The sequence below is a fragment of the Tamandua tetradactyla genome, chromosome X (assembly GCF_023851605.1).
Source record: "Tamandua tetradactyla isolate mTamTet1 chromosome X, mTamTet1.pri, whole genome shotgun sequence".
Classification (NCBI taxonomy): Eukaryota; Metazoa; Chordata; class Mammalia; order Pilosa; family Myrmecophagidae; genus Tamandua; species Tamandua tetradactyla.
The window spans coordinates 70,146,274-70,173,593 of NC_135353.1; the positions used below are offsets into that span (position 1 = coordinate 70,146,274).

At 42.1% G+C, this 27,320-nt stretch overlaps 1 protein-coding gene across 3 annotated transcripts in view; it reads left to right on the forward strand.

The window, feature by feature from the left end:
- Positions 1 to 27,021, forward strand: part of PLP1 (proteolipid protein 1) — a 108,894-nt gene extending 81,873 nt beyond the window's left edge. The window contains exons 1-7 of one of the 3 annotated variants that reach the window (XM_077145138.1): positions 11,709 to 11,927; positions 19,937 to 20,123; positions 20,904 to 21,165; positions 22,242 to 22,410; positions 22,862 to 22,935; positions 23,703 to 23,768; positions 24,891 to 27,021. In XM_077145138.1, coding sequence (XP_077001253.1) covers positions 11,924 to 11,927; positions 19,937 to 20,123; positions 20,904 to 21,165; positions 22,242 to 22,410; positions 22,862 to 22,935; positions 23,703 to 23,768; positions 24,891 to 24,962 — 834 coding nt within the window. In that variant the 5' untranslated portion in view covers positions 11,709 to 11,923 and the 3' untranslated portion in view covers positions 24,963 to 27,021. Of the gene's footprint in view, positions 1 to 11,708; positions 11,928 to 19,936; positions 20,124 to 20,903; positions 21,166 to 22,241; positions 22,411 to 22,861; positions 22,936 to 23,702; positions 23,769 to 24,890 lie in introns of those variants that run through there. The other 2 variants (XM_077145137.1, XM_077145139.1) reach the window with 2 other exon arrangements.
- Positions 27,022 to 27,320: the final 299 nt, after the last annotated feature.

Genomic DNA, 27,320 nt, shown 5'->3' on the forward strand with positions numbered 1-27,320 from the left:
GCTGTTTGGATTAGTGAGGCTTTGCAATAGGTTTTATTTATTTTTTATATAGTATAACATATATGTAAAGCAAAGAAAAAAGGCAATAGTTTTCAAAGCACTCTTCAACAGTAGTTACAGTACAGATCCCTGAGTTTGTCATGGGCTACCATACCATCATCTTTTTAATAGTTTTTAAAATCAGAAAGTGTGAGACCTCCAACTTTGTTGTTTTTTAAAGATGGTTTTGGCAATTCGGGGTCACTTACTCTTCCATATGAATTGATGATTGGTTATCCATTTTTGTGATGAAGTTTGTTGGAATTTTTATTAGGATTGCATTGAATCTGCATATAGCTTAATATTGACACCTTAACAATACTTAGTCTTCCAGTACATGATCACGGAATGTCCTTCCATTTATTTAGGTCTTCTTTAATTTCTTTCAGCAATGTTTTTTCATTTTCCATGTACAAATCCTTTACATCATTGGTTAAATTTATTTCTAGATATTTGATTATTTTAGTAGCTATTGTAAGCAGATTTTTTCTTGATTTCTTCTTCAAATTGTTCATTATTAGTTATAGAGACACCACTGATTTTTACATATTCATCTTGTTACCCTACTACTTTACTGAATTCATTTGTTAGCTCTACTAGATCTGTTGTGGATTTTTTTCATGATTCTCTCTTATGTAGGATCATGTCATCTACAAATAGGGAGGATTTAACTTTTTCCTTTCCTATTCAGATGCCTTTTATTTCTTTGTTTTACCTAATTGTTATGGCTAGAACTTCCAGTAGATGTTGAATAACAGTGGTTTAAGGCCATAAACCAAAGAAACCATAAATTCCTAGATAAGTAAAACAAACAAACAAAAAAAACCTGTAGTATATCTTAAGGCACATGTGCACATTCCTAAGCGTTATAGCTAGCTATACTAGAACCACTCCTGCTACATATCAGTAGCTTCAAAGAAACATATTTACAATCTTGCAGATCCCAACTTGGCTCTTGCCTTCCTTGTTCTTATCCCCATATATCCTTCGTAACACCCTGCGTGGCAAGGAGTGCCACTTTGAAAGTCCTGTGGGCCACCCAGGACCAGCTCCTGGTTTGTACGTTCCCTAATAAATTGTTACTATTTTGCTGTATGAAGTGGCCTACTTCATTTCTTTGTTTTAAGTGACTACTGAACTTTGGTGGAACCCATTCTGTAAATTCATAGCCCGACAAGTGGTAACAGTGGGCGTCTTTGTCTTGTTCCAGGTCTTAGAGGGAAACTTTCAGTTTTTCACCATTGAGTATGATTTTAGTTGTGAGTTTTTCATATATGCCCTTTATCATATTGAGGATGTTTCCTTCTACTCTTGGTTTTCTGAGTGTTTTTATCATGAAGCTGTGCTGAGTTTTGTCAAATGCCTTTTCTGCATCAATTGAAATAATCACCTTTTTTTCTTCCTTCTATTAATGAGGTATATTACATTAATCGATTTTCTTATGTTGTACCACCCTTTCATGCCTGTGATAAAACCCACTTGATCATGGTGCATACTTCTTTTAATGTGTTGTTGGATTCAGCTTGTTAGTTGTGCTGGTTTGAAAGGATGTATGTCCCCTAGAAAAGCCATGTTTTAATCTAAATCCCATTTCTTAAAGGCAGAATAATCCATGTTCAGTACTGTATATTTGAAACTGTAATCAGATCATCTCCCTGGATGATGTGATTTAATCAAGAGTGGTTGTTAAGCTGGATTAGGTGATGACATGTATCCACCCATTTGGTTAGGTCTTGACAAGTTTCTAGAGTCCTATAAAAGAGGAAACATTTTGAAGAATGAAGGAGATTCAGAGAGAGCAGAGCAGAACGACATAGCCACAAGAAGCAGAGTCCACCAGCCGGCAACCTTTGGAAATGAAGAAGGAAAATGCCTCCTGGGGAGCGTCATGAAACAGGAAGCCAGGGGAAGAAGCCAGCAGATGATGCTGTGTTCGCCATGTGCCCTTCCATATGAGAGAGAAACTCTGACTGTGTTTACCATGTGTCCTTCCACTTGAGAGAGAAACCCTGAACTTCATCAGCCTTCCGAACCAAGGTATCTTTCCCTGGATGCCTTTGATTAGACGTTTCCATAAACTTGTTTTAATTGGGACATTTTCTCGGCCTTAGAACTGTAAACTTGTAACTTATTAAATTTCTCTTTTAAAAAGCCATTCCATTCCTGGTATATCGCATTCTGGCAGCTAACAAACTAGAACATTGGTATTTTGTTGAGGATTTTTGCATCCATATTCATGAGAGAAATAGGTCTGTAATTTTCTTGTGATATCTTTATCTGGATTTGGTGTGAGGCTGATGTTGCCCTCACAGAACGATTTGGGAAGTGTCCCCTCCTCTTTAATTTTTTAGAAGAGTTTGAGCAGTATTTGCATTATTCTTTGAATGTTTGGGAAAATTCACAAGTCAAGTCCTCTGGTCCTGAAATTTCTTTGTTGAGAGGTTTCTGATGACTGACTCTACCTCTTATTTTTAGTCTGCTGATATTTTCTATTTCTTCCAAAGTCAGAGTAGATTATTTGTGTATTTTTAGGAATTTGTTCATTTCTTCTAGATTGTATAATTTTTGGCATACAGTTGTTCATAGTATCCTCTTCTGATCATTTTTGTTTCAGTTCTTTTAGTTAAATTAACTAATGTCCACCCCTCTCATTTTTAAATTTATTTATTTGCATCTTTTCTCTTTGTTAGTCTAACTAAAAGTTTCGATTTCTTTTCAAAGAACTGACTTTTGGTCTTGTTAATTATCTGTATTGTCAGTAATCATAATTGTGTTGCCATAACATATGTACCCTCCATCTATATATTCCTGGATAAGTGCTGCTATTTGTGTAAATCCTTCATGTGAGTGGTTTCTATAGAAATCTAGGATGGAAAGCAATGTTCCCTGTCTGGTGTGACACAAAATAGAAAAAAGAGTGGCCATAGAAGATGAACCGGGTGTGATGTTAGTTCATTAGGAGGTTGTTCTAGTTTGCAAGTTGCTCAATGCAATATACCAGAAATGGAATAGCTTTTAAAAAGAGGAATTTATTAAGTTTTAAGTTTATAGTTCTAAGGCTGTGAAAACATGCTATAGAATGTCAAATCTAAGACATCCAGGGAAGGATACCTTGGTTCAAGAAGGCCAATGATGATCAGGGTTTCTCTTTCAACTGGAAATGTACATGGAGAATATGGCAGCATCTGCTAGCTCTCTCTCCCGGCTTCTTGTTTCATGAAGTTCCCCCGGAACATTTTCCAAAGGCCTCTGGCTGTGTGAGCTCATGTAGTTCTTGTGGCTCTAAAAGGGACCCTCTCCAAAATGTTTCCTCTTTTAAAGGATTCAGTAAACTAATCAAGACCCACTTGGAATGGGTGGAGTCACATCTCCCTCTAATCCAAGGTTAACACCCACAATTGTTTGAGTCACATCTCCATGGAGATAACCTAATCCAGTTTCCAAACTATAATACTGAATAGGGATTAAAAGAAACGTTCCCACAAGATTGGATCAGGATTAAAACATGGCTTTTCTAGGGTACATAAATCCTTTCAAATCGGCACAAAGGTCAAATTCAGAATCAGAACTGGACATGGGATCATAAGTTCCCTCAGAATTCTCAGAAATCTCTAGGAATACCCTGGGCTTTCCAAACAAGGGTTGGGATAGAGGTTTGAATGAGTTTAATCTGAATTTGAAAGGACAGACTAAGCTTCTGTTGGATGTGGTTTACTTGTGCACTTGGGGCAGGGCCCAACGCTGGGTAGGTGTTCAGTATTAGTTGTATCTGAATTCGCATTTCATTAATGTCTTCAATGTACTTCCAGGCAAGACAATGAGCTCCCCGGGGGCAGAGCTATATCCAGAAATCTTCCCCTTCCTCTGAATTCCCCTCAGTGTCTGGCAAAGTGCTGGTTAAAGGATGGGAGTAAGGGAAGAGAAAAGATAAACAGCAGAAAGCCTATGCTCTAAGTATTAACAACAATTGTCATTTATTGAGTTATGTCCTAGACCAAGGTGATATATGAACCCAATTTGGCTGGTTACAACCCCAAACTCCTAACCATTGCATTAGGCTACCTGTCTCATCTTTCTTTGCTCAAAACGATGTTCCCTAGAGCAAGGCATGACCAGAATGCCCAGGGCACGCCAACAAGAGGAAGGAATTATGGGCTGAAATGCAGAGTAGAAGGTGTGTTTCTTAGGGAATCATGCTTTCTTGTTTGAGATTTCCCTAGCAACTCTCCTGGCTGCCTCCCCAGAAGCCAGCTTACCTTGCCACAGCAGATAGCCTTTGCCTGTAGGGTTGCCAGAATTAGCAAACAAAAATTCAGGGCTCCAGTTAAATTGACTTTCAGATAAACAAGGAATAATTTTTAGTATAAGTATGTTCATCTGAAAGTCAAATTTAACTGAGTGTCATGTATTTTACCTGGCTTCTCTACTCACCTGGGCATGATTTTTCTGAGATTGGAGGAATGGCATTTGGAATGCCCCATTTAGGGCTTCAGCATGGGGAAACTAATACCTGCCGTTGTTGGTAGTCCTTGAGGGAACTGCTTCAAGCACAATGCTTACTTCAGCACTCCATTGCTGGAGTAGGGTGACCAACTTGTCCCAGATTTCCCAAGACTGTCCTTATTTTAGCATTAAAACTCCCAAATTGTGGAAAGCCTCTTAGTTCCTTGCACTCTAGGACAGGTGGTCACTCTAGTTCTGGGCACATCTTCAGGAGTTGGGGAAGTTGGAAGATAACTAGTACATGAAACTGTTACTTGGGTCGCAAAGAGTCTCAGTTTTTCTCCCAAGAACATTTCCTTGGCTCCATTTTAAAGATGGGCAGACTGAAATTTGGGAGAAGTCTAGAAATCTTAGATCTGAATGGTGTTGGTTACAGAGATCAATAAGTTCAGCCTGTTTGTTGGATGTTTATTAAACATTTCCAGAGATAGAGACATCATCCATTCACCTGGCTATTATTATTATTAATATTGTACCTTAGCCCAGGCACTGTGTTAGGTATTTTAAGTTCATTATCTTCAGTAACCCTCTCAATGATGCTTTGGGTTCACTACTATTATTATTCCTTTTTAGGGATGAAAAACTAAAGATTAAATCCTCATCCAAAGTCACAGAGCTGGTATTGGTAGAGCTGCTATTCAAACCCAGGTGTGTCAGATATCAGAGTCTATGTCCTTAACCACTATACGTCACTGTTCATAGTGAGACCTGATCATGTGGAAGACCTATTTGATGTCTAGCTAAAAACCCTCATACTGCAATTCTAATATCTTCCCTTTTGCTCTGTTATCAGTAGAGAGAGGATGGCTACTCCCAGGAAACCCAGGATACTCCTCTCCCCAAAGTCAGCATCAACAGGATGAGTTTTCCCACTCCAGCATCCACCAGCCACCTTCATGTTCCCTTTTGTGAGGGAATTTCAGTACAGTTAGGCAGTTCCTGCCCCTGAATGAAGAACCCTATTGGCTCTTTAGACTTGTAGCTTAACCATAGGGCCAGCTCCTTGGGGGAAGTCCCTTGGGCAGAGAACTGAACAGATTCTCTGTGGCTGGGCAGTAGAGGTAGAGCTAGAGTAAAAGAGGACAGCTACTTTCTACCGAAGGTTAATGCTACAGGGAGGGAGAAGAGGCTAAGGGGAGCTGCTGCCACTCTACCCCTTGAAACCCTTCCAAGAATTGCTAGATTCAGCCTGTGGAAATAATTGCAGTGCTTTAGAAATTTTAAAGTATTTTCAAGGATAACCCAAGGAGCATGTAAAACCCTCTTCAGAGTGTCCTCTGGGGGAATTGCTTCTTAGACTTTATGGTTTTGGACTAATTGTGCTTAAAAAAAGAAACCATTTTCTCTGAAGGCTAGAGGGCCTACGGCCTAGGACAGGGCAAGCCAGGATGGACGAATGCATTAACCCCTCCCTGCCATGGGACCTGGGGTAAGCAGCAGCTGAGCAGAGCCTGCCAACAGCCACAGCTCTAGGGCCTAGTGCCCCTAATGCCCGCCTATCATGGAGAAAATTTCACAGCGACTGAGTTCCTGGGGGAAGAATAGTAAAGGGTGGGGGTTCTTGGAATACAGAGCCTGCCCCACCATACTAGATGGTGAGAAGAGGCAGTGGGACTCTTACTTCTGTGTGCCAGGATATAGGCTGTCACTTCAGCCCATGCTGGGGCAGACAGCAGCTTCCCAGGCCTCCTCCTGGGCTTGGCCAGGGCAGGAGAAGAAAACCTCAGCTAAGAGGCTTAAGCATGGCAAGTCTCCCTGCATGGGGTATTTGCTCCAGGCTCTCTGGTTCCATGATCTGTGCTCACCTGAGTGTGCAGCTCTCAGCAGGGAGAACTAAGGCTCCCTTTCTTCTCCATCCTTGCTACAGGCCCAGTTTCCCAAGGTTATACAATCCTCTCCAGCCTCAAAATTGGATAAACAGCTCTCTAGGAGCCCAGCTTCAGATTGAGGTGTTGCCCACTGCCCAGGTGATTCTTCTTACCCAGCTAATAGCCAGTGAAGGGTTTGGCTTGGCTTCTTAGACAAACAGCAAAGTTTTATTATTATTATTATCGACATTATTTTGGAGGGGATAAAATCCCACCTCTAAGGATGCAGCCCTGGGCAGTGGCATTGTTTTTTGTTTTTGTTTTTTCACATGAGCAGGCTCTGGGAATCGAATCCAGGTCTCTGGCATGGCAGGCAAGAATTATACCACTGAGCCACCATTGCACTGCTCTGGGCAGTGGCTTTGAAAGGAGGAGGCCTGGGCAGCTATCTGGCATAAGAGCCTTCAGTGTTGTTTGTGAATTCATCAGAGAGGAAAGGAAGGGCTTTGTTTCCACTGGAAGGCAGAGAGGCTGGGCCTTAGTCTGAGGACCTTTCTCCCTTTCCAGGACTCATCTTTTCTCCTCCCATGGGAGCAGGGCCAGAGCATTGCCCCTTTTCCCCATCAAGTTGTGCTTCAGGGAGGGATTCCTATAAGTCCTTTCCTGTGACTGGGAGCAGCCTATGTTTCAGGGTTTCATAGGCCCAGGCGGAGGAAAGGTGTGGGTGGTGCATGTGTATGTGGAGGGAGTGGAGGCTGGCATCCCTGCCCCCTCCCCACCGCCATTCCGTCAGTGAGGGATCTCAAGATTGCCCTGCCATGTAGCAGGCCCAAGGGACCTGTGCACTGCTGTCCCTCAACCCAGCCTGAAGGAGTTTTCAAATGAAATTTTCAACAGAAAAAGTAAGAAATGCAAATAATTACAAATTCCAACCATATTAAAGGGCATACAGTAAATAGTAAGTCTCCTTCCCACTCCAAACTCCAATCTCCTTCCCTGGAAGCAGCCATTCTTACCAATCTATGTGCTGCCTTCCAGAAATATCAGATTGTGCTTGGAAATGTTTTCTTTTTTTTTTTTTCTGAGTTAGTTTCAATCTTAACTCTTATGCCTCCTCATTTCTGACCTCAAGTTCAGCCATACAAAATGTAGGAAAAAAGTATAATAAACCACCATTATACTAGCTTCTCCCAGCGTCAATCATTATCAACATTTGGTGAATGTTATGTCATCTAATCCTGTAGCTAAAATTTTCTGGGAAGGGGAAATCCAAGACATCATGACATTTCACTTATAAATACTTCTGTATGCATCTCTGACTATAAAGGTTTTTTTAAAAATAATTGCCATGCTATTTTCACACCCAAGAAATTTAACAAAAATTCCTTAATATCATCTAATCCCCACTGACTATGTTGAATCCCATAGATCCTACAAACCACACAAAACTTGCCCCTGTCCTAGATTTCTAACATGAGCCTCCTACTTAGCCTGAGAAGTATAGAGGGTTGGAATCTCAGGCCACAGCAGCCTGAAGCCTGTCCATCCTTCCCCTGGCTATTCTTGCTCAGGGAAGAGGCTCTCAATTGAAACATTATTTTGGAGCAGAACAATCTTCCAAGCAACTGTAATGAGAGTCTGGAGAGAACCCTATCTAGAGGTGGCTCTGTTCTTTGCGTGCTGGATAGCATTGAGAATGCTGCCATCAGTAAAATGGAATTAACAATATTGGTGCCTTAGAGTAAAGTGAGTTTTGACAGCCAAGGATAGTAGTCTTGTTTCTGCTGTGCACAGAGATTGCCTCAGACATGTGGCTTCTCTGAAGGAACCACTCTATAACAGTTGGTTGAGTTTTCATGTTGGTCCAGATGGGTTATGTGGACAGCTGGTTTCTCTGTGTTGCTAGCAGCTATTTGGTGCTCCTCAGGTACTCCTTTCCTGAGCTCATTAATCTGATTATTTTGACTTCCAGGTTACTCTCACCCCATTCCCAGGCCATGGGTATCTTCCCCTCACAAATATACATCTGATTCATCACCTCCCCTTATCCAACATTGCACAGCTCTTTGAATCATCAGGAGAGGTAGAAGAGCAGCCGCCACTCCCCCCACCCATGCTAGCTTGAAGTATGTGGCATTTCCGGCCCTCAGCCCTCAGTTCTGAATGGCCAGAAAGGCATGGCTAAGCCAATTGGCATGAAGTTGGGTGTGGAAAGATGTGGCTGCAAGGACACAGGACATAGTATACTGCCAGCCAGCCAGTTTTCTGTGCTTGGGCTAGAAAAGCTGTAGGAAGAAGTCATTTGCATTTCCATAGTTGGTCTCAGAGGACATTATCTTGGAAAGAAGTGAAACCTCAGCTCCACACGTCCAAATGCCAGCAGGTGACCTCAGGCCCTCACTGGTGCTGTGCCTTCTCTGTTCTCTTTTATGATCTTCTACATAGACATTAAGGAATGGAAAACCAGATGGGTCCCTCAAGTCCTTACTTAGGTTCCTGAGGGAAATTCACTTGACTTCTCTGAGTTTCAGAGTTCACGTTATACAATGGAGCAAGGAGAACTCACTTGCACATTGGCCTTCAAGAATCTGGTACAGTGGGATCACGGAGCAGAGTGGAAGGACATGTCCAGGTGTTTTGGAGTTCTTTGCAAAAAAGATGCACAATCAAACCAAGCTATGATCAAAGGAGCCCAGAGCCTCTGAGGTCGCTTCAGAATTGCATGAAGGAAACTGTTTACTAGTTTCATACAATCCTGCATTGTTCCCATAGGCACCCAGTGCAGGCAGCAGTCTGCCACTGAGAAAGCTGACAGTGCCCTCTAGAGGAATACCTGGGTACTGCCAGGAGCCCAGCTGGACCCTGGAGAACATTTTGCCAAGGGCACTCAACAGAATCAGTGTAAGCAGAATCACAGAAAAAGGTGCTAGTGGATGGGTAAAAATGCCCTCTTGGGGATTTGGAAAGAAATACTCTGAGGGCTCTGGGGAGGGCTCAGGATAGGGGTGGTGAGGTGAGTAGGTGCTGGGGCAGAGTGTCAAAAGGTACAGACTACCGTAACAAACTAGATCCTGGGGAGTTGGGAAACTTAAGGCACTGGGGACAGTGATGATGACACAATCACGTAGCCAAACACCCTTTTCAGCTCTGGGCATAAGAATAAATTGGAGACAGGAAGACATGATCCATTAACAAGTATGGAGAGAGAAAGAAAGAAACTGAGAAAGGGGAGAGATAAAACAGAGACACAGAGAGATGCACAGGGCAGAGAGACAGACACAGAAAGAAACTGAGACAGTGAGGGAGAGACAGAGACACAGAGATATGGAGACTCAGGGAGAAGGCCAAACAAATAGTAAGGGACTAGAAATGGAAGAAAGGAGAAGAGCAATGTGTATTAGGGGAATGTGGTTGATAAATTGGGATCTGCAATTTTATTGGGACCATATATTTTCTTCCAAGTAGGCTAGAAGTATCCAGAGCTGCTGCTTAGAATTCAGAGGAGTATTTGTGAGAACGCTCAGCCTGGGCAATTCCCTTGCATGCAGAGATGTCTTATCTACTTGAGCTTTAAAGAACCATCTCTCCCATCCTGTAATCAGTACCTCCAATGTTTAGACTCAGCTCCTCCTGCCATCTAATGAACTAAGGGCACAAGTCTGGTGACTTTTGTTCTTGTTCTCACCCTTCCCCAGGGCAATTGTGACAACAACTCAGCTTCCACAGAAGGCAGAGCCTATGACTGGAGAGCAGGGCTGGGGAGAGCAGGGGTCCTGGAACCCTCTACCATCAGTTATATATGCTCTGGAAAGCTACTACAATGCTGTTCTGCAAAAAGGGCAGTTCTAACAGGAATCCTTTTTCCTTGAGAGTGGTATAAGAGCAAAGGAGACAGAATTCTAGGACTCTGAGCAAACTTCAATCTTGCAGAATTTGGCACTACGGTGGACCTCCAGGGGAAACTGCAGAAGACTCACGTATCTCCTAACAGAGCCCAAGACAGAAATATGCCCAAAGCCATAGCCCAAAGAGAAAACTGTAAGACACAATCTTGCCTCTCTCCCCCAACAGGAAGAGATTCTAGGCTCTGCTCAACACTCCCCTCCCTTGCTCTTTAACCTCAAGACAAAGCCACAGGAAAAATTCTGGGAGGTGATACCTTTGTTCCCTGGAGTCTTCCAACAGGTACTCCTTGAGTTATGTGCCAGCCAGGTTCCTTAGAGTTGTGTGACGTCCATGGGAGGAAGCAGGCCACAAAATCAAGAGAGCTGTGCCTCTTTGAGACTCTTGAAGGGAAAGAAAATATCTTCAGGAGGTCAGATAGACACTGGTTTATAGTCAAGTCTTCTAGAAAATCTTCCCAAGCTACTCCTACCTAGCATGGGGCACTGAAATACCTCTAGTGTCCTTCATAGACTTTAGATATAACTTTTATTGTTAGGCAGGTTTCATATATTATTCCCCTACGTTCGCTGCTTTTTTTCTTAGTATTTCCTTCTCTGAGGCAAAAACTGTATTTCCTTTCTCCTTTGCTCCACCCTCAGTGCCACTGGCTGCCTCACCCCAACCCACACCCTGGTTCTCGCTAGCCTGGCCTTAGCTTTCTGCTAAAGACACTATGTTCTCAGGATGTGGCATTGACCACCTGATTCTCAACACTTCTTGATCTGTCTCAAAATCGATTATCCTCCTTGGAAATTACCCACATTCTCAACTCTGGCATTTTCTTTAGCTCATTCTGTGAACTTGCCCAGGGCTTATCCCTTCTGTAAGTTTCTGATATCCTAGCTATAAAATTATTACAAGTCTAACTTCCCCCGACTTAATCACAATCTGTTCATGCAATCAACAGCTTGCATTTCATCCTTATTCAGTTGAAACCAAGAAAGATTTGTGGGAAATTATTTTTTAAGACAAAATTTTCTTCTCTACTGTATTTCTCAAGCTGGGTGGGGGGTGTGCTTATCTGCCAGGGACTTGGGGGAGAGGAAAGGTGGACTGGGTCAGAGAGTGAGAAGTAGGGTTGATGCAAAGCTGGACGGACTCTGGGAGGTAGCATATAGGTTTTTTGACCCTGAACCTGTCGTCAGGGCTACCAGTTCCATGGTTTCAGACTCTTGTGCTGCCACATCCCACACCAAGAAAGACCCAAGGATCACTGGAGTCTTCCAAGGTCTCTTTTTATTTCTACCCCCAATCTGTATGCCCAGATGTCTCTTTAGTTAAGTGAAATTCCACACAGACAAGCTTTAAGACAAAAAAAAAGAAGAAAATGAAACAATTGGTAGTGAGAGGCAGAAAGAGAATATAGAACCCTTAGAGAAGGGAGTATCCCTGAGGAGGTGGGGTCAAGGGGAGGAGAAGGGGAAGAGAGGAGGCCTGTCCCTTTAAGGGGGTTGGCTGTCAATCAGAAAGCCCTTTTCATTGCTGGAGAAAAGGACAAAGATGCTCAGAGAGAAAAAGTAAAGGATCGAAGAAGGAGCCTGGAGAGACCAGGATCCTGCCAGCTGAACAAAGTCAGCTGCAAAGCAGACTAGCCAGCCGGCTACAATTGGAGTCAGAGTCCCAAAGACATGGGTGAGTTTCAAAAACTTTAGCATGGAAGATTCAAGGAGGCACAGGAATTTGTAAGAGGATTTCCACCTTTGGGGTTTGGGGTTTCCAATGGATTTTAATGAGTTGTCCTTTTTACTTTTTAATTCCTTAGCATTCAATTAAGTTAATTCCATCTCTGCTGTACTGAGAATGATGCTTTTTGACAAAGAATGCCAACAGTAAGTGAAGAGTCCCAGAGATCCTTGGAGAGAGTGCCTAACAGGATGGATGTGATCATGTGTCCTTTTGCCCCCTCATTTCCCTCTACCTTTTCTATTTTGCTGGGTTGAAGGCCCTGGTAATGGCCAGGTCTGCTGGCATCTCTGGTTCTGCTGGAGGCAAATGAGGGTTGGCTGTCCTTCAGGTTTACAAAATAACTGCTTGCTTGATATAAAACTTGGACCCTATTTGGCATTAGTAGGAAGTTGGAGAACCAGGCAATCTAGACTCAGGCTTCATCATGGCAGAGGAGGGCATTTAGGAAATGAAAATAAAGTCCTCAATGACTATCATGGGGCACAGATACGTGTAGGTGTGTGTGTGTGTGTGCATGTGCCCATATGGGTAACCATTTCTAGCAAATGTCAAAGACTTAGCCTTTTTGAGGGCAAGACTCAGACTCCTAATTCCTGCTTGTAACAGGGAGTCTTCTGGGACCTTAGGTCCCTTGCTGAGTTGGTTGAGTACAGAAGGCTTCCCCAGGTTCTGTGATCAAAGAGAGAAGCTATGAGTTTCTGTGAGCAAAGGTGTCTTTGTCCATACGGGATGCCACAGAGACATGTAGATCCTGTTCACATTTGGCAAAACATGGGTAGCAGATTTGATGCATCTTAAATGAAATGAGAATCAATTGCCCCATGTATTCACCATCAAATAGTCTACTAGTGCCTAGTAGACTCCAGCAACATCTATGGAGATAGGTTTTCAACTATAATTGAACCAGTGTTGGCTTTTAGATTGTTTCATCCTGAAACACTGAGAGAGCTCTTTGAAGAATATATTCAGGTAGGATAGTTAAGAGGGAAGAAAATTGGGTTAAGTGTCACACAATAAGGTTTGAATCCCAGCTCTCCCATTTATGAAGTGAGTGAACTTGGGCAGGTCACTGTAAATAACCATTTGATCATCTGGAAAATAGAAATAAAGAAAACTGCTCTGTATACTTTCAGGGTTGTAAGAATCAAATAAAAATGGTGTGGAAATTCTTTGAAAATGGGCAATCTCTCTAACAGTTGTAAATTATGTTAATACCGATTATTATGCAATCACTTGTGTACAAACTAATTCTTAATCTTTCCAGGATGATTGGGTTTTCTTTGTGGGTACTTTGTGTGCCTGGTTAAGAATCATTTGACCTATTAAGTGTGACCAGGTGAAAGATGAGTACTGGAGGAACTCAATTCCTGCCTTGGGAATCATCAGGAATCTGTCTGATGTCAGGGCAGCTGATTAGGTAGCTTGTAAATTTAAAATGGAGAGAAGGTAAAGAAGGATGTTGAATATTGATTTCTCAGAGAATGAGAGCCCTGAGGCAGAGGTGGGAGCAGATATTGTGACCATAGGAACAGTTTCCGGTTATGAAGGCTGGATGATTTCCTCCAGAGGAAGATGGCCATATATGAGGGCAACATTGGGGACATGTATTGGATCCCAGATCCTGGCGTTGGGCAACACTTGGGCTAGGTACACATGATGGAGTAACCTTGAGTTTTCAGTTATCCAGTAACAGGGTATTTCAAATACTTTGTGAATTCTAAACCACCTCTAATAAGGTACTAAAGTGCTTCCATTTCTGTTTTGGAGTGAAATTTGCATTAGACAATTGTATCATAGAATTGGTGATTGGAAGGAATTTTAGAAGTTGTCTGAGCCAACCTTCAGTGTAGGATTCCTTTCTACATCAGCCAATTAAATATTCATACAGCCTCTGCTTAATAACCTCCAAGAACAGGGAGCTCACTACCTCAACCATATAGAATCCCTTATGATCAGAAATGAAGAGGAACAATCAATTCAGTAGTGTCTGTACAAAAGGTTTATAGAAAAATGATAGTTCATTAAACTTTGTCCCAACCTGGGAGGGAGGATGTTCTAAATGAGTCTTTGGGATAGCAATGTAACCAGAAAAGAATCAAGGAGCAGTAGCTGATTTTTCACTGTTTGGTAATACAGTGCCATTAATGAATGGCAAAACATTGGCTTCTGCAAGTCTGTTGTCTGAGAACAGTGGCTGTTGCCCTGGTAACCAGACTGCGATGCTTCCCTCCAGAAGTGGCTATTTGCGGTATAGAGCCGTATAGTTTTGGTTGGCTGGGAGTAAGTGAGTGTAGCCCAGACAAAAAGTATGGAGGCCAAGCAGGGGCCCAGATTTTTACAAAATCTCTAAAGACTAACTGAATCTCACCAAGATTGGCAAGAATACTGTGAGAATGTTAGGCGCTTATAAGACACCAGATCCAAACCAGCATGTTCATTTTCTCTTCCTGGGGATACTGACTAAATTGATCAAGGACATCCAATCTCACCCCACTCCTCTCCCTTGGCCCTCCAGAGCCGGAGGAGCTCTTGAAGAGCTGACAGATTAAAAGGTCTGCTCTGCTTTGGGGTGCTTTCCTCCTGGTTCTGAGCTAGGAAAGCAAGAAGTTTACTCAACAGCCTAACAACTAAAACTACTCTCTCAGAGCTTCCTCAGTAGCAATAAGGCCTAAGAAACCCCTGGGAAATGGCCACAAGGGAAAATGTGGTCTCCAAACCCATCAAAGCAGAACTCCAGCCAGTGGTATCTTACCCCCTCCCCCCCGCCTCTGTCCATTGTTGCCTTTTTGTGCTTCATTGCGAAACACTGAAATCCATCTCTGGAGTATAGCTCTTGATCTTGAAAGAAAGCAACATAGAACTTTAGGTTCAGAGAAGGCTACATGGGGGCACTGACGTGATCATGATGGGTCACATTAGCTCGGGCAGGTGAGCATAGCGACTTTTCCTTCCTTTCCCACTGCCAGGCCCTATCCAGGGCCAAACTTAACATCAAAAGATCTGCAAGTATTAATTGATTAATCCCTCCTTGGCTATTCCAAAATGGCCCTAAGTATTATCTCTCAGCTCTGCACTAGCCTCTGAGCTCTCTGCAAGCAGGCTCCGAGAGGAGCCAGTGACATCCCAAAGAAGAGAACAAGGTTCCCCAGACCAGCTTCACACTGCAAACAAGGAAAGAGGAGAAATTGTTGGGAGACTGAAAGAATCAGGTATGATAACTGTTGTTTCTTAGCTTAGTGCCAGGTACTTCTCTTTTACCTTCCACTAAGTGGGCAAGGCAGAGATAGTATGTGAGGGACAAGTTTTAACAATCAAGTTTCTATCTCTGCCTCCCATTCTTTGGGCTTTTTTGGCATGCCCATACAGTTCACATGCATACACATGTGTGTGTATTTGTCTTGGGGAGGAGCAAGCATGTAGGAAACTAGGTGGTCCCAATGCTGTTGCAACAGTAATAATAATGCCTGTCTAAAGAAGACTCTGGGATTCCTCTTCATTTAACCCTGTCTGTATGACTTTATTATTCAGTGGGGCTTAGATTTCCAGACCTCAGCACCTACAGGATCCCTTTTTAGCACTTGAGTGGTATGTGTGATATCATGGAGGAAAGGCAAAATCATAGGCAGGGCTTTGTCTGACCAGGAGAAGGCCAGAAGCAAAAGTCTTTGTCTCTGGACCTCCTGACGATTGTTGTTTCACTCCTAGAATCCACCCACTGATCTCCATCCATCCCTAGTACCAGTCACGGCTTCTCTAGCATCTTGGCCCTGTCAATTCCATAGGCCCTGATCAAGGAAGCCTCTGTTCATGGCGTAAGGTTAAGGGGTGGGTTCTGGGAGGAGGGTAAGACTATAGTGCAGATTAGAGATTTAGGGAGATGGGGCCAGCGTCTCACTCAATGAGCCTGCCTGTTGTTTAGCTCTATTGTATAGGGTTCTTCTATCTCTTCCTTTGTCTCCTGAATTCAAGGGACAGGCTGGGAATTGTACAGGGCACAATAAGTCTCTTTCTACCATCCCTTTCAATGAAATCCCTTCCTCTCTTCCCTTTGATGAGCTCCTAGATTCACACTGAATTTCCATCAGGGAGCTCGTCCTTGAGGCATGCTCAGGGTGTGGGAAAGAAAGGAGTGCCTGGAAGCTCTTGGCTCCTACCTAAAGAGATAGTGTCAGGATCAACACAGTCCCTTGGATAGACATGGATTTGAGTGAAAGTCATAAAGGTTCTGTTGATGTTTGTCAGACCCCTGTGAAGAGTGAGAAAGGCTTTCAGTTCAATCAGAGATCGATTAGATTAGTTTGGGAATTGCAAATAAGTCCAACTAACATTGGATCTTTCCCTTTTATTTACCTTTTGTCATCAGGTCTTGGTTATATCCATTTTACACTTGATTGTAGGTATCTTTGATCTTTGACACAAAGACATAAGTTTGTTTTCCTCATTAAGACGCAAGTTACCTGAAGAAAGGGACTAGGCCTTATATAATTCCTTTCTGTTTCCCACAGTTTCTAGGTTACAGCTAAGGTGCTTAATACTTGTACTGAATCCACATAAACAGAAATGAAAGGAAAATACTAGTACAGGTCATTATTCTTGTCTATGACCTCTCATCAAAGTCAGGCAATTTTACCCAATCAATTTGCATTGGGCAATATTATTATTATAGAATCCTTTTGTGTGAACTTTAGCATGACAAAGTCCGTATTTAGTCTGGGAATGTGAGGATATCTCATGAGAGAGCAAAAGAACTTCTCTGGAATCTTTCACAGGATTTCTGAATCAAACAACACTGCTTCAACCATGAGGGGTCCTGAAATGAAGAGCCCATGACTTTAGGCTATAATTCATTCATGTCCAAGGACATTTCTTGGGCTGTGAAAAATCAAAATGAACCCAATGGATCTTTCTCAGAATGCTTTGATTGCCAACTACTTTGATGAAGAGACAATTTCATGCATGTTCCTAAGTTTTCCCCAGTTGGAGTCTGAAATTTGATTTTTACTTGGACAGCCTGAGATTCTTCACTTCTGCTGAACTCACAAGTCCTCAGAGCAAACATTTCATTTTGACTATGACAGAAATGGACATCTGATGCTTTTGCCATTATTGTTGAGCTATGTATAGCTTGAAGGATACATTTATCCAAGACAATTGACTTCATATTCCACATAGGGACTCATTTAAGCCTATTTTATTCTTGTCGTTTGCTTTGAGTGGCAGTGGAGCAGCAAAGGATGTGCTAAGTTATTTGAGCTCTAGTAAAAGAGAGGAACACTGGATGCAAGGAGAAAGAGTATCAATTGGTGATTCAAGATTTTCTCCCATAGTTTAGCCCTTTATCACTCAGTAAGAATAGTACATATGAAACTCTGATTAGGGATGAAGGGATGAAAAACACTAAAGATTTTTTTCTCGTATTTACAACCTGGATGCGCATTGGCTAACTTAGAGTGGAATTCTCTTGTTTGGTTCGCAAGTGTTCAAGTTCGCCCATCCCTGATCACACCTACCACCATTTAGCTCCTCCCAGAATGAAAAAGCTGGGGGGCAGTGTGTGGGTCCAGGATGCCACTTGCTTGGGTGGATGGCTCTCCTTACCCTGGGCTAAACAAACAGATCTGCCATTGTTCCCTGGGTCTGACCCCCTCCCCAGCCCCAGGCCCGGAGGCCCCTACAGAATACCAATGAGGCTCCTGAAATCTCAGGAGAAAACAAGGCTCCTTTGTCTGGGTTTGCTATGGAGGGTTCTGTCCAAGATTTGACCCTGTGCTGGGGAAAGAAGGAACAGTGAGGTCACTGACCTTCTCCCTCCACTCCCCAGGCTTCAGAGCCATTCTTAACAGAAGAGTCTAAGTGTTTGGGGGTAGGGAGGAGTTGCATAGGCTGAGAGGGAAATGGCAGCACTGTTTACTTCCAGGCTCCCTTTCTTAGCTTAAAGGACGCATATAATATCTTCCCTCTTGTATACATATGTGTGTATGTGTTTGCTTGCATGTGCGCAAACACACATACACACACACACCTTGGGCCAACTCTGATGAGGCACTCTTTCCAAGCACTCTTGCAAATTTCATGCTGAGTAAACTTAGCCTCCACTTATATCAATCAGCACAGCTACAAATTGCTTCCCATAGAGGCCAAGTTTTCTAATAGCAGTGTTGCAGTTCTTGGAAAAGGAAAGGTACTCAGTACTGCTGTAAATATCAGCTACTTTGCTTGGCTTGGGCTTCTGAGCCTTATCTCTGGTGTGGCATTCAAGGAGTTTTGAAGAAGATGCTTTTTGAGGTCCAGGAAACATCTATCATTTTAAGCAATGGTGGGTAACAGGCTCACCCATTTTGTGGCTCTGAAAACAGAGACAAATGCCTCTCCCTTAACTTTCTCATGACAGAGATAATCTGGTCCTCTAAAAACAGTTCACATTGATGTATGCCGTCTGTGCAAATCATCAAATGTTCATGTATTTAGGACTGAAAAGAAACTGTTGTAGTATTAAGAGGGTTAGGCAAAGGATTCCCCCATCTCCTGGCATAGATAAATAAGTTTGGTGAGAAGAAGTGCTTGAATATTAAATCCAAACTCAAAAACCTGATGCAATTTTTGTGCCTGCTACATGCTTGTTCCACGATAGCAGATTCTTCAGCACATTTACAAATCGTGTGACATATATATGTATATACACACACACACATATCTATATGTATAAAGTTTTTTTTTTTTTTTAAGAACTTAACGTTTTTATTCCGACAACTTTCCTTTTAGGGATTTGGCCAAGAGGCCAGTGGGAACCATCCTTTTTCCCATCTCGTCAGTCATGTACTTGATGTTTGCTAAGTTTCATCCTGTATGGCACATTACAGTATAGGGGTTGGTACCTGGGGCCTGTGATTTCATATGTGCCTTTCCTGTTTCTCAGTAACACTGGCATGGGGCCTGGAGTATCAGGTCTGGGGATCTCAGAGACACTTTGTACTTTAAGACACCCATGTTCTCAGACCCTGGTGTGTTTTTCTCACTCCAGAAAGATGTTTCAAGCTTTGGTGACTTTGTATGAGTCTCTTTGTAGCTATTCTGACAGAACCTCAGTGTAGGACTGAGGGTGGAGACATTGGCCAAGCTACAGTATAGGGGGACAAAGCAGCCATGCTAAGTGTCCAGAAATCATTGAGCCTGCATTTTTATTGATGTGAATAATAGCAATCTTCCCAGTACCTCTCTTGCCCTCTTCTAGTTCCTTCCTTCTCTTTGGATTGCTTTCCACATTTCTAGACTAAGAAGAATCTAGTATTCCTTGAGGGAAATATGCACAATGTTTAAGAATATCCCAAAGCATGCAATTTCCAACGTTTACCCCACTTGGAATGCCCTTCAAGGCTTGGATCCTGTCTGACAATACCAACATTTCTAGCCCCCACTCATCCTTTCCTGGAACTCCAAATGCATTTACCCTTGGTAACCACATAGTTGACTGCTTAGAATTGTTCATGGAAAATATGAGATCTATATAACTAATTCATTCTCAGTAAACTAAACTCTCCCATATGGTAGAGTTTGTGTCTTTATGTCTTCAGATTCCACATAACACAATGCTAGGCACAGAGTAAGCACTTCATAAGTAATTGCTGAATGACCAAAACAAACAAACAAATCAGAGTAAGAAAAGAGGCACTGATTGCAAAATCTCTCTAGCTTGCTACTTGAATTGCTGAATTATTTAAAAAAATTTATTTTGGAAATTAAAAGTAAGGATTTATTTTTGAGAATGGAATAAAGTAAAGATTCTGGGTCCACCCCAGATTCGAAGAGCCTAAACCTCTAGATTCTCCTGCTTTTGGATTCTGGGGTGACATTCTTCATGCTTGTGAGCACAGAGAATGGCTGGTCAGACAGATTAGCATGAGCAGCATGAGCTACCTACTGAACATCCCTGACTGTTTCCCGTCCTTCTTTCCCAGGCTTGTTAGAGTGCTGTGCACGATGTCTGGTAGGGGCCCCCTTTGCTTCTCTGGTGGCCACTGGATTGTGTTTCTTTGGGGTGGCACTGTTCTGTGGCTGTGGACATGAAGCCCTCACTGGCACAGAAAAGCTTATTGAGACCTACTTCTCCAAAAACTACCAGGACTATGAATATCTCATCAATGTGTAAGTACCTATGCTTGTACACAAACCCACCTCTGTCTTCCTCTTGGATATACAGAACTCATCAGTGCCTTAGTGACTGCTAGGGGATTGGTGTGGAGCCGGCCAGGATTCCTGAATATTACCACTTTGTATGGATACCACTTCTGCAACATCTGAAGCCCTAAATGAGGGAAAAGTGCCAGAATCAGGAAGGGAGGTCTGTCTGCTTGCCAGTCCACCCCCAACTTCCTTCTTGTTTTCTCAAACATGTTCTGTCTAACTTATGCTAGTATGACTAATATGATTGAGTCAGAGCCTCCACAATAGTAGATATGGAGAGTTCAGGGAAGGCATAATGACTAGACAAAGTAAAGTTCCTGTTCTTGGTTAGATACACTGCTTTAGTCTGCTCAGGTCCAGTACTAAGATCTTTTATGTTCCTAGAGCAAGTTAGGATCCTGCTCCTTGGGCCCTCTTCCTTCTTGTCTAGCTCCTCTCTCCTCTCACCTCTCAGGTAGCATCTCTGAAGGGTCAGGCAAAGAGAGAGGGGCCCTTGTTCTTCAGGTCACAAAGTAAGCAAGGTGTGATAGAGGAGCATCTGCTCTTGGCTACATGCTCTCAGTCTTCCTTTACTTCAGTAAAGATAAGGTGAAAGCATGGAGGAAGGAGCCGTAGAAATTCCTCTAAAGAATCCCTAGCCTTGTTAGGATTCCAGCTTTGTGTCTACCTCACTAGTGTAGAAAAGGAGCTGAATCCTCAATTAATAAGATTCGCTGGTCTCTTGGCTATCTGTTAATGCAGGATCCATGCCTTCCAGTATGTCATCTATGGGACTGCCTCTTTCTTCTTCCTTTATGGGGCCCTCCTGCTGGCTGAGGGCTTCTACACCACCGGCGCAGTCAGGCAGATCTTTGGCGACTACAAGACCACCATCTGCGGCAAGGGCCTGAGCGCAACGGTAACAGGGGGCCAGAAGGGGAGGGGTTCCAGAGGACAACATCAAGCTCATTCTTTGGAGCGGGTGTGTCATTGTTTGGGAAAATGGCTAGGACATCCCGACAAGGTGATCATCCTCAGGATTTTGTGGCAATAACAAGGGGTGGGGGATGATTGGGCGTGAATCTGTGGCCTCAACCCCACCCAAGGCTGGGTCCTCTCAACGGGCCTGGCTTTTGAGTGAGGAAGTGATGGCTACAGCTGAACAAAAAGGTCAGGAAGAACGTGGTGCCTGGCTGGTTTGGCCACATCTTTCAAAAGTTCCCTAGAAAATTTCATCTCATAATGAAAATCCTGAGTTTTGTGGATGCACTGAACAATCAAACCATTTCTAAGCCATCTGTTAGTATCCCTTTACTCTCCTCTTAGCAGAAACCACAATAAGAGTGGATCTGACTGCCCAAGAGTATGGAAATGCTACTCATGGGATTGAGACTTAGCAACTGATCTGAGTGGGAGGGTGGATCATAGAAATTAAATAATTGATTCCAAGGTAGAATTCACAAAACCCTTGGGTTCTACACTGTTGGAGCTCCCAGAGGGAATCAGAGCAGACCTGCATATTTAATGTTTCATCTTTGTCCAACGCCCTTCCCATGCTTCTAGCAACATACATATTGATTTTCAGACTCTAGAGTTTAAGATCTTTTGGAGACTCAATAGGTGTGGGTTATGATGATGTCTTTTCTTTTGGGGCTAGCAGTTGGCTTAGAAAGGTTTTTGGATCTGAAATTTAAATCTCCAATTGACTTTGCTCAAAAACTAGGGGACAACAGTCCTGTGATGGGGGACATTTTCTAGGCTCAGCCTAAGGCATGAAATGGCACGACTTTCTTTCAAGATCTGTTTTGAATTCTTTACACTTTATCTGCCCAGAAAATCCCCTGAAGCCTCTCTAACCCAGGGATCCTCCTCACCCACCTCCCCCCCCATTCCTCCACCTCCCCTCACACTTGGGGTCAATTATCTAGAAGATACTGCCAACGACACTTGGCAGAGATGCCCTGCTCACTAATTTCAGTTGGTGGAGATCCCTGGAATCTGGTTTCATGTCTGGCACATGCCACTCCAGGATCTCCAGTTTGTGTTTTAATGTCTGCAGGCTGATGCTGATTTCTAACCATCCCATGTCAATCATTCTAGTTTGTGGGCATTACCTATGCCCTGACCATTGTGTGGCTCCTGGTGTTTGCCTGCTCTGCTGTACCTGTTTACATTTACTTTAACACCTGGACCACCTGCCAGTCTATTGCCTTCCCCAGCAAGACTTCTGCCAGCATAGGCAGTCTCTGTGCTGATGCCAGAATGTATGGTGAGTTAGGGCATGGGTGTCTTGGCTCCCCCTACCCCCTGTGGAAGCACTATTACATTTAGTTCTTTTTCTGGGGTAAAGGAGGGTGGTGATTATGGATACCTGGGATTCATAAATCCCTCTCCACTGAAACTAGAGAGATTTATTCCCTGGAATGGGAACTTCTTGGAAGTTGTGGGAGTTTTCTTACCTTTCACACTGCTTTACTTGAGTTGACTGCTGTTCTTAACCCAGAAACAGCATATTTCAATAACAAGCACAAGATTTCACAACTTTCCAATACTGTCTTCTCTTGTTTTGTACATTTTTAGAGAAGAGGATCTCCATTGTTGACAGGACCCAACTTTTCAATCAGGATGATAAAAAATGGAGGAAGGGCCCTGGGGGGAAATTTTCATGGGCCCCAAAGCTCCACCAAGCTTACCCTAGTCCATTTGTGTGTCTTGTTTAGGTGTTCTCCCCTGGAATACTTTCCCTGGCAAAGTGTGTGGCTCCAACCTTCTGTCCATCTGCAAAACAGCTGAGGTGAGTTGGCCATTTAGGTTAAATTACAGAGGGATGATTAGTACCATACAAATTCCTATCCATGGCCTTCCATTTTAAGGGTTACAGTTTCTCTTTGCTGTGTTTTGAGTTATCAGATTACTTTCTACAAAATATTGACTGAGTATGCCTGAGCTAATGGGCAAATAGGGTAAAATAACTACTTTTCCTAGACCTGCATAAAGACTTCCATTCCAAAACTTCCCCCCTTAAAAAAGAAATTGGTAGTTTTATGTAAAGGTAGAGTTTAATGGAAAAAAAATGAAAATTTTCATTCTTTTAATTAAAAAGCATCAAGAAAATGGGCTGTGCACAGAGATATTCATAGGTTTTATGAAACATTTCAATTTGGAGCTTCTTAATCTCTAAAAAGAGGTTAAATAATACATTTGAAAAAGAATAACAGTGTCTTGAGAACACAAACGAGGCAGGGAAATAAAAGTAAATCCTGGGGAGGAAGCTAGTAAGGTATTTTTTTGAAAGCGAACGTTGACTTTAAAAATGGGACCGTGGGTAAAACTGTAAGGAACCTATTGATTATTCAGGAGTATTACATTTTTAAATGAGTATTCTGTGTTCCGGGTGCTGAGAGGTTAGGTGCTATGGTGTATGTTGATAATTTAGTTAGAGATGCAGAATTAATACACAAAAAAGGTAGCAACATATTCAGAAAGGTACATTCACGATTTACATCAGAGCATATCTTCGTTGCTGTTAGAAATAGTTCTCTCTCTTGCATTTTCTTGCAGTTTCAAATGACCTTCCACCTGTTTGTAGCTGCATTTGTGGGAGCCGCAGCCACACTGGTTTCCCTGGTGAGCGGTTTTTGATTTTGGCAAATAAATGGTCCTGGGATAGCTTGGGTTCAGCTGTGCTGAAAGGCAAGAAACTAGACTCTGTCCAACCTTGGAATGCTAGGGAGAAGCTATTGGGAGGAGACAGCAAAAGTACAGTGACTGTGTACTTCTAGTGGATGAGGGTTTTTCAGAGTAGAAAAACTTAGATATTAGACAGAAATAAGAAAAATGGTATGAGGAAAGAGGAAGTAAAGGATTCATAGTAATTAATGATAACATTTTACATTTACACACTATGTAATATTGCCAAGTGCCTTACATTCATAAATTACAGTTAATTCTCGACACATTCTGGCCAGATTAGTAACAAGGAACTGAAACATCACTAAATGTGATTTGCTATAGGCAGGAATTCAAATTTGATATGTTGTAAATATGAATCTATCTTGAACATTCTCCAAGGGATTTAGTTACTCGCATGGAAAGACTGGAAGGATCTCCTAATGTTATTAGAATTTTTATTACTTATAATGCAGTTCTATGTCCTTGGATCCTGCTGATGGTCTTACAGCAAAGTGTCAATGTAGTGTGTTCACTGTGCAGATTAAAAAGCACTGAAGAGTGAAGTGATTTATCTGAGTCATTTAATAAGCTGGTGAACAGACAAGGATGAGTTTTCAGAAATCCTGGCCCCTACTCTTGGGGCTTTTTTATACAAAACTGAGTTGCTTCTCTTCTTGTAAAATAAATTGATGCATTAAACAGGGAGGGCTGGACTGCACAGCATGGCTATGGGTCTACAGTCAGCACCTAATGACTACAAATCACTAAGACATGTGGATATGATGATGACAGAATCTGTGAATTGTTCACTTCCCTGAGGAAAACTCAGTTCTAAGCTGAGCAGAGGTGTGGAGTAAATCCTTGTTGAGTTGATTCTCTGGGCCTAGGCCATTGGAAGGAAATGTCTCAGAGAGAACTTATTGGCAAGTATTTAAGGAAAGGGAGAAAGCAGAGCAGGAATTTTCCCTTTATTTAGTTGTGATTTTATTTCTACGCTTCTTAATTCCCAAAATGATTTGAGGGTGGAGAGCTGCCCTTTCCACTCTCACGCATATTCTCTTTTTTTGTTCTTTACAGCTCACCTTCATGATTGCTGCCACTTACAACTTTGCCGTTCTTAAACTCATGGGCCGAGGCACCAAATTCTGATCTCCTGTAGAAACTCCCCTTTCTCTAATAGCGAGGCTCTAACCCCACAGCCTTCAATGCTGCATCTCCTATCTTAACTCTTTGCCTTTGCCACTGATTGGCCCTCTTCTTGACGAGTGTGAAAAGAATTGAGAGTCTTGCAGTGATTAATGGACTCTCCCCTCTTACGTACTTCTTTTAGTCATTTTGTTTCACAGCTGGTCCTGTTAGAAATGGGAAATGCCTAAGAAAGTGACTCCCCAACTGCAAGTCACAAAGAAATGAAGGCTTTAATTCAATTCTCAAGCATCTCCTGAGGACAAGGAAGTGCTTTCTTCTCACAGTGCACTTACACTTGATGGAAAACAAAGTGGAAACAAAGATGCTCAGGTAGAGACATTGGCCCCCTGCAATCTGTGAAAACCAAATATATTCTCTTCAGTGTAAAAACCAGAGAACTCACTCCTATTTCCCTATTACCGCCTAAGATAGAAGAAGAAAACACCAGCGAAACTATAAGAGCATTTGCCCAAATCTGCCTATTTGCATCTGGGAGAAGGGGTCAAAGCAAGGATCTTTCACACACAGAGAGAGAGCACTGACCCCGATGGTGATGGATTATTTAAACCCTAACTCAGCCAACCCTACTTATACCGTAAAGAAGCATAGTGTCTGTGTAGACAAAGGGGGCACCTGGCCTTACACTTTGTTAGGGAAGAAAAACAGGGTGTTATTAGCATCTTCTCATTCCCTTTTCCTTTATAATAGCTACCGTGACAACCCTCTGGTTTCTAAGGATCTGAGAATGGAGGGAAACTAGCTTACATTGAAAAGACTGGCATAGGGAGCAGCAGTTGCCATTGGCTAATGGCGTAACCTAAGAGGGCCCTCTGGTGGACACAGGATAGATAACTCTCTGGATATCATATCTTTTTTTATTTTTTCTTATTAGTTATGTACTCTGGTCTCTGTTGTATCTTCATATTGGTGCTCTTATCATGGAGTATTGTCAATTCAGTTATAGTAGGTGATTTGAAGATCTTGATTTGTTTCAGAATGGTGCATAGTTCACATTTCCCAATTTATCACCTGTTTGCAGTTGTACCAGAAAGGTCTGGAGAATGATTATTTGATTATGATTCTTTAACAAATGAAAATTGGGCATTGTGCATCACAGATGATATTTAAAATTGGCTAGTTTAACAAATGAAAATTGGGCATTATGCATCACAGATGATATTTAAAATTGGCTAGTTCCGTGCATCCATTGGGATTTTCTACAAATTATTCTGCCCTTTGCTGAAACAGATTTGGTGAATTTAAACCACAGTTTAAATAACCTATTTGATCATTCTTTCTAGCTGGTGGGAATGATATTATTTAGCAATGTTCTACTGGTGTGTTAAAGAGTTAGGTTTAACATCAAGGTTGTTTTCTTATGGTATAGCTCACATGAGAGAATGCACCAGCTGTCAGCTATTCACAGTTAGTAAGCATCCAAGGAAAAGGGCAGGTGGAAAGAGTTTGTAACCCGAATAGTTCCCATATTTCAGTCTTCTCTTCTAGTTTCTGTTAACTTTGGGTTAAAAAAACAGTCTGATTTGTCTTTAAGGAAAGATTTCAATGGTATGACGGTAGTACTTTTTTTTGTAAAGAGTTGTTTGTCCCCCCTCAAGTAGTTTTAGTACTGTTTAAAGAAATGTAAGATTTTCACAAAAAGATATTTGATATTTTTTTCCCCGTCTAATATACAAGACAAGTGTCAGGCAGCATAGAGGGAGGAGAAGGAAAAGGTTTTGTAAGAAATCAATCAAGATCAAGGAAAGTGACATAATCCACACTTTGTGTTGTATTTGATTTAATAACATAACAAGTAACCAATCCTTCCCTGGAAACCTCACATGCATACATACACACATATACACACACGAAGAAAGTTAATCGACTGAAAGTGTTTCCTTCATTTCTCATATAGAATTTGAATTTTAACACACATAAAGGATAAACTTTTAGAAACTTATCTTACCAAATGTATTTTATAAAATTAAAGAAAATAAAATTAAGAATGTTCTCAATCAAACATTATGTCTTTTGAGTGAATTGTTTTGTTTGATCCCACAGTAGAAACCCTAATAATTGTACCTTACATTGTGCCTTGTTCAAGGTACATGAATACTTTCAAACCATCTGACTCACTCTTACAAAAATGCTCTGAAATAAAGAGGAGAGAAATATATCGCTTCTCTTTTACAGTTGGGGGCACGAAGAAATAGAGGTGAAGCAAATTACCCAAAGAAATTCAATAAGTACATGTCTGAGCTCAGATTAGAACTTAGGTCTTTTGATACCAATTAATTGCCTGTTTGGGTTCGGTTATTA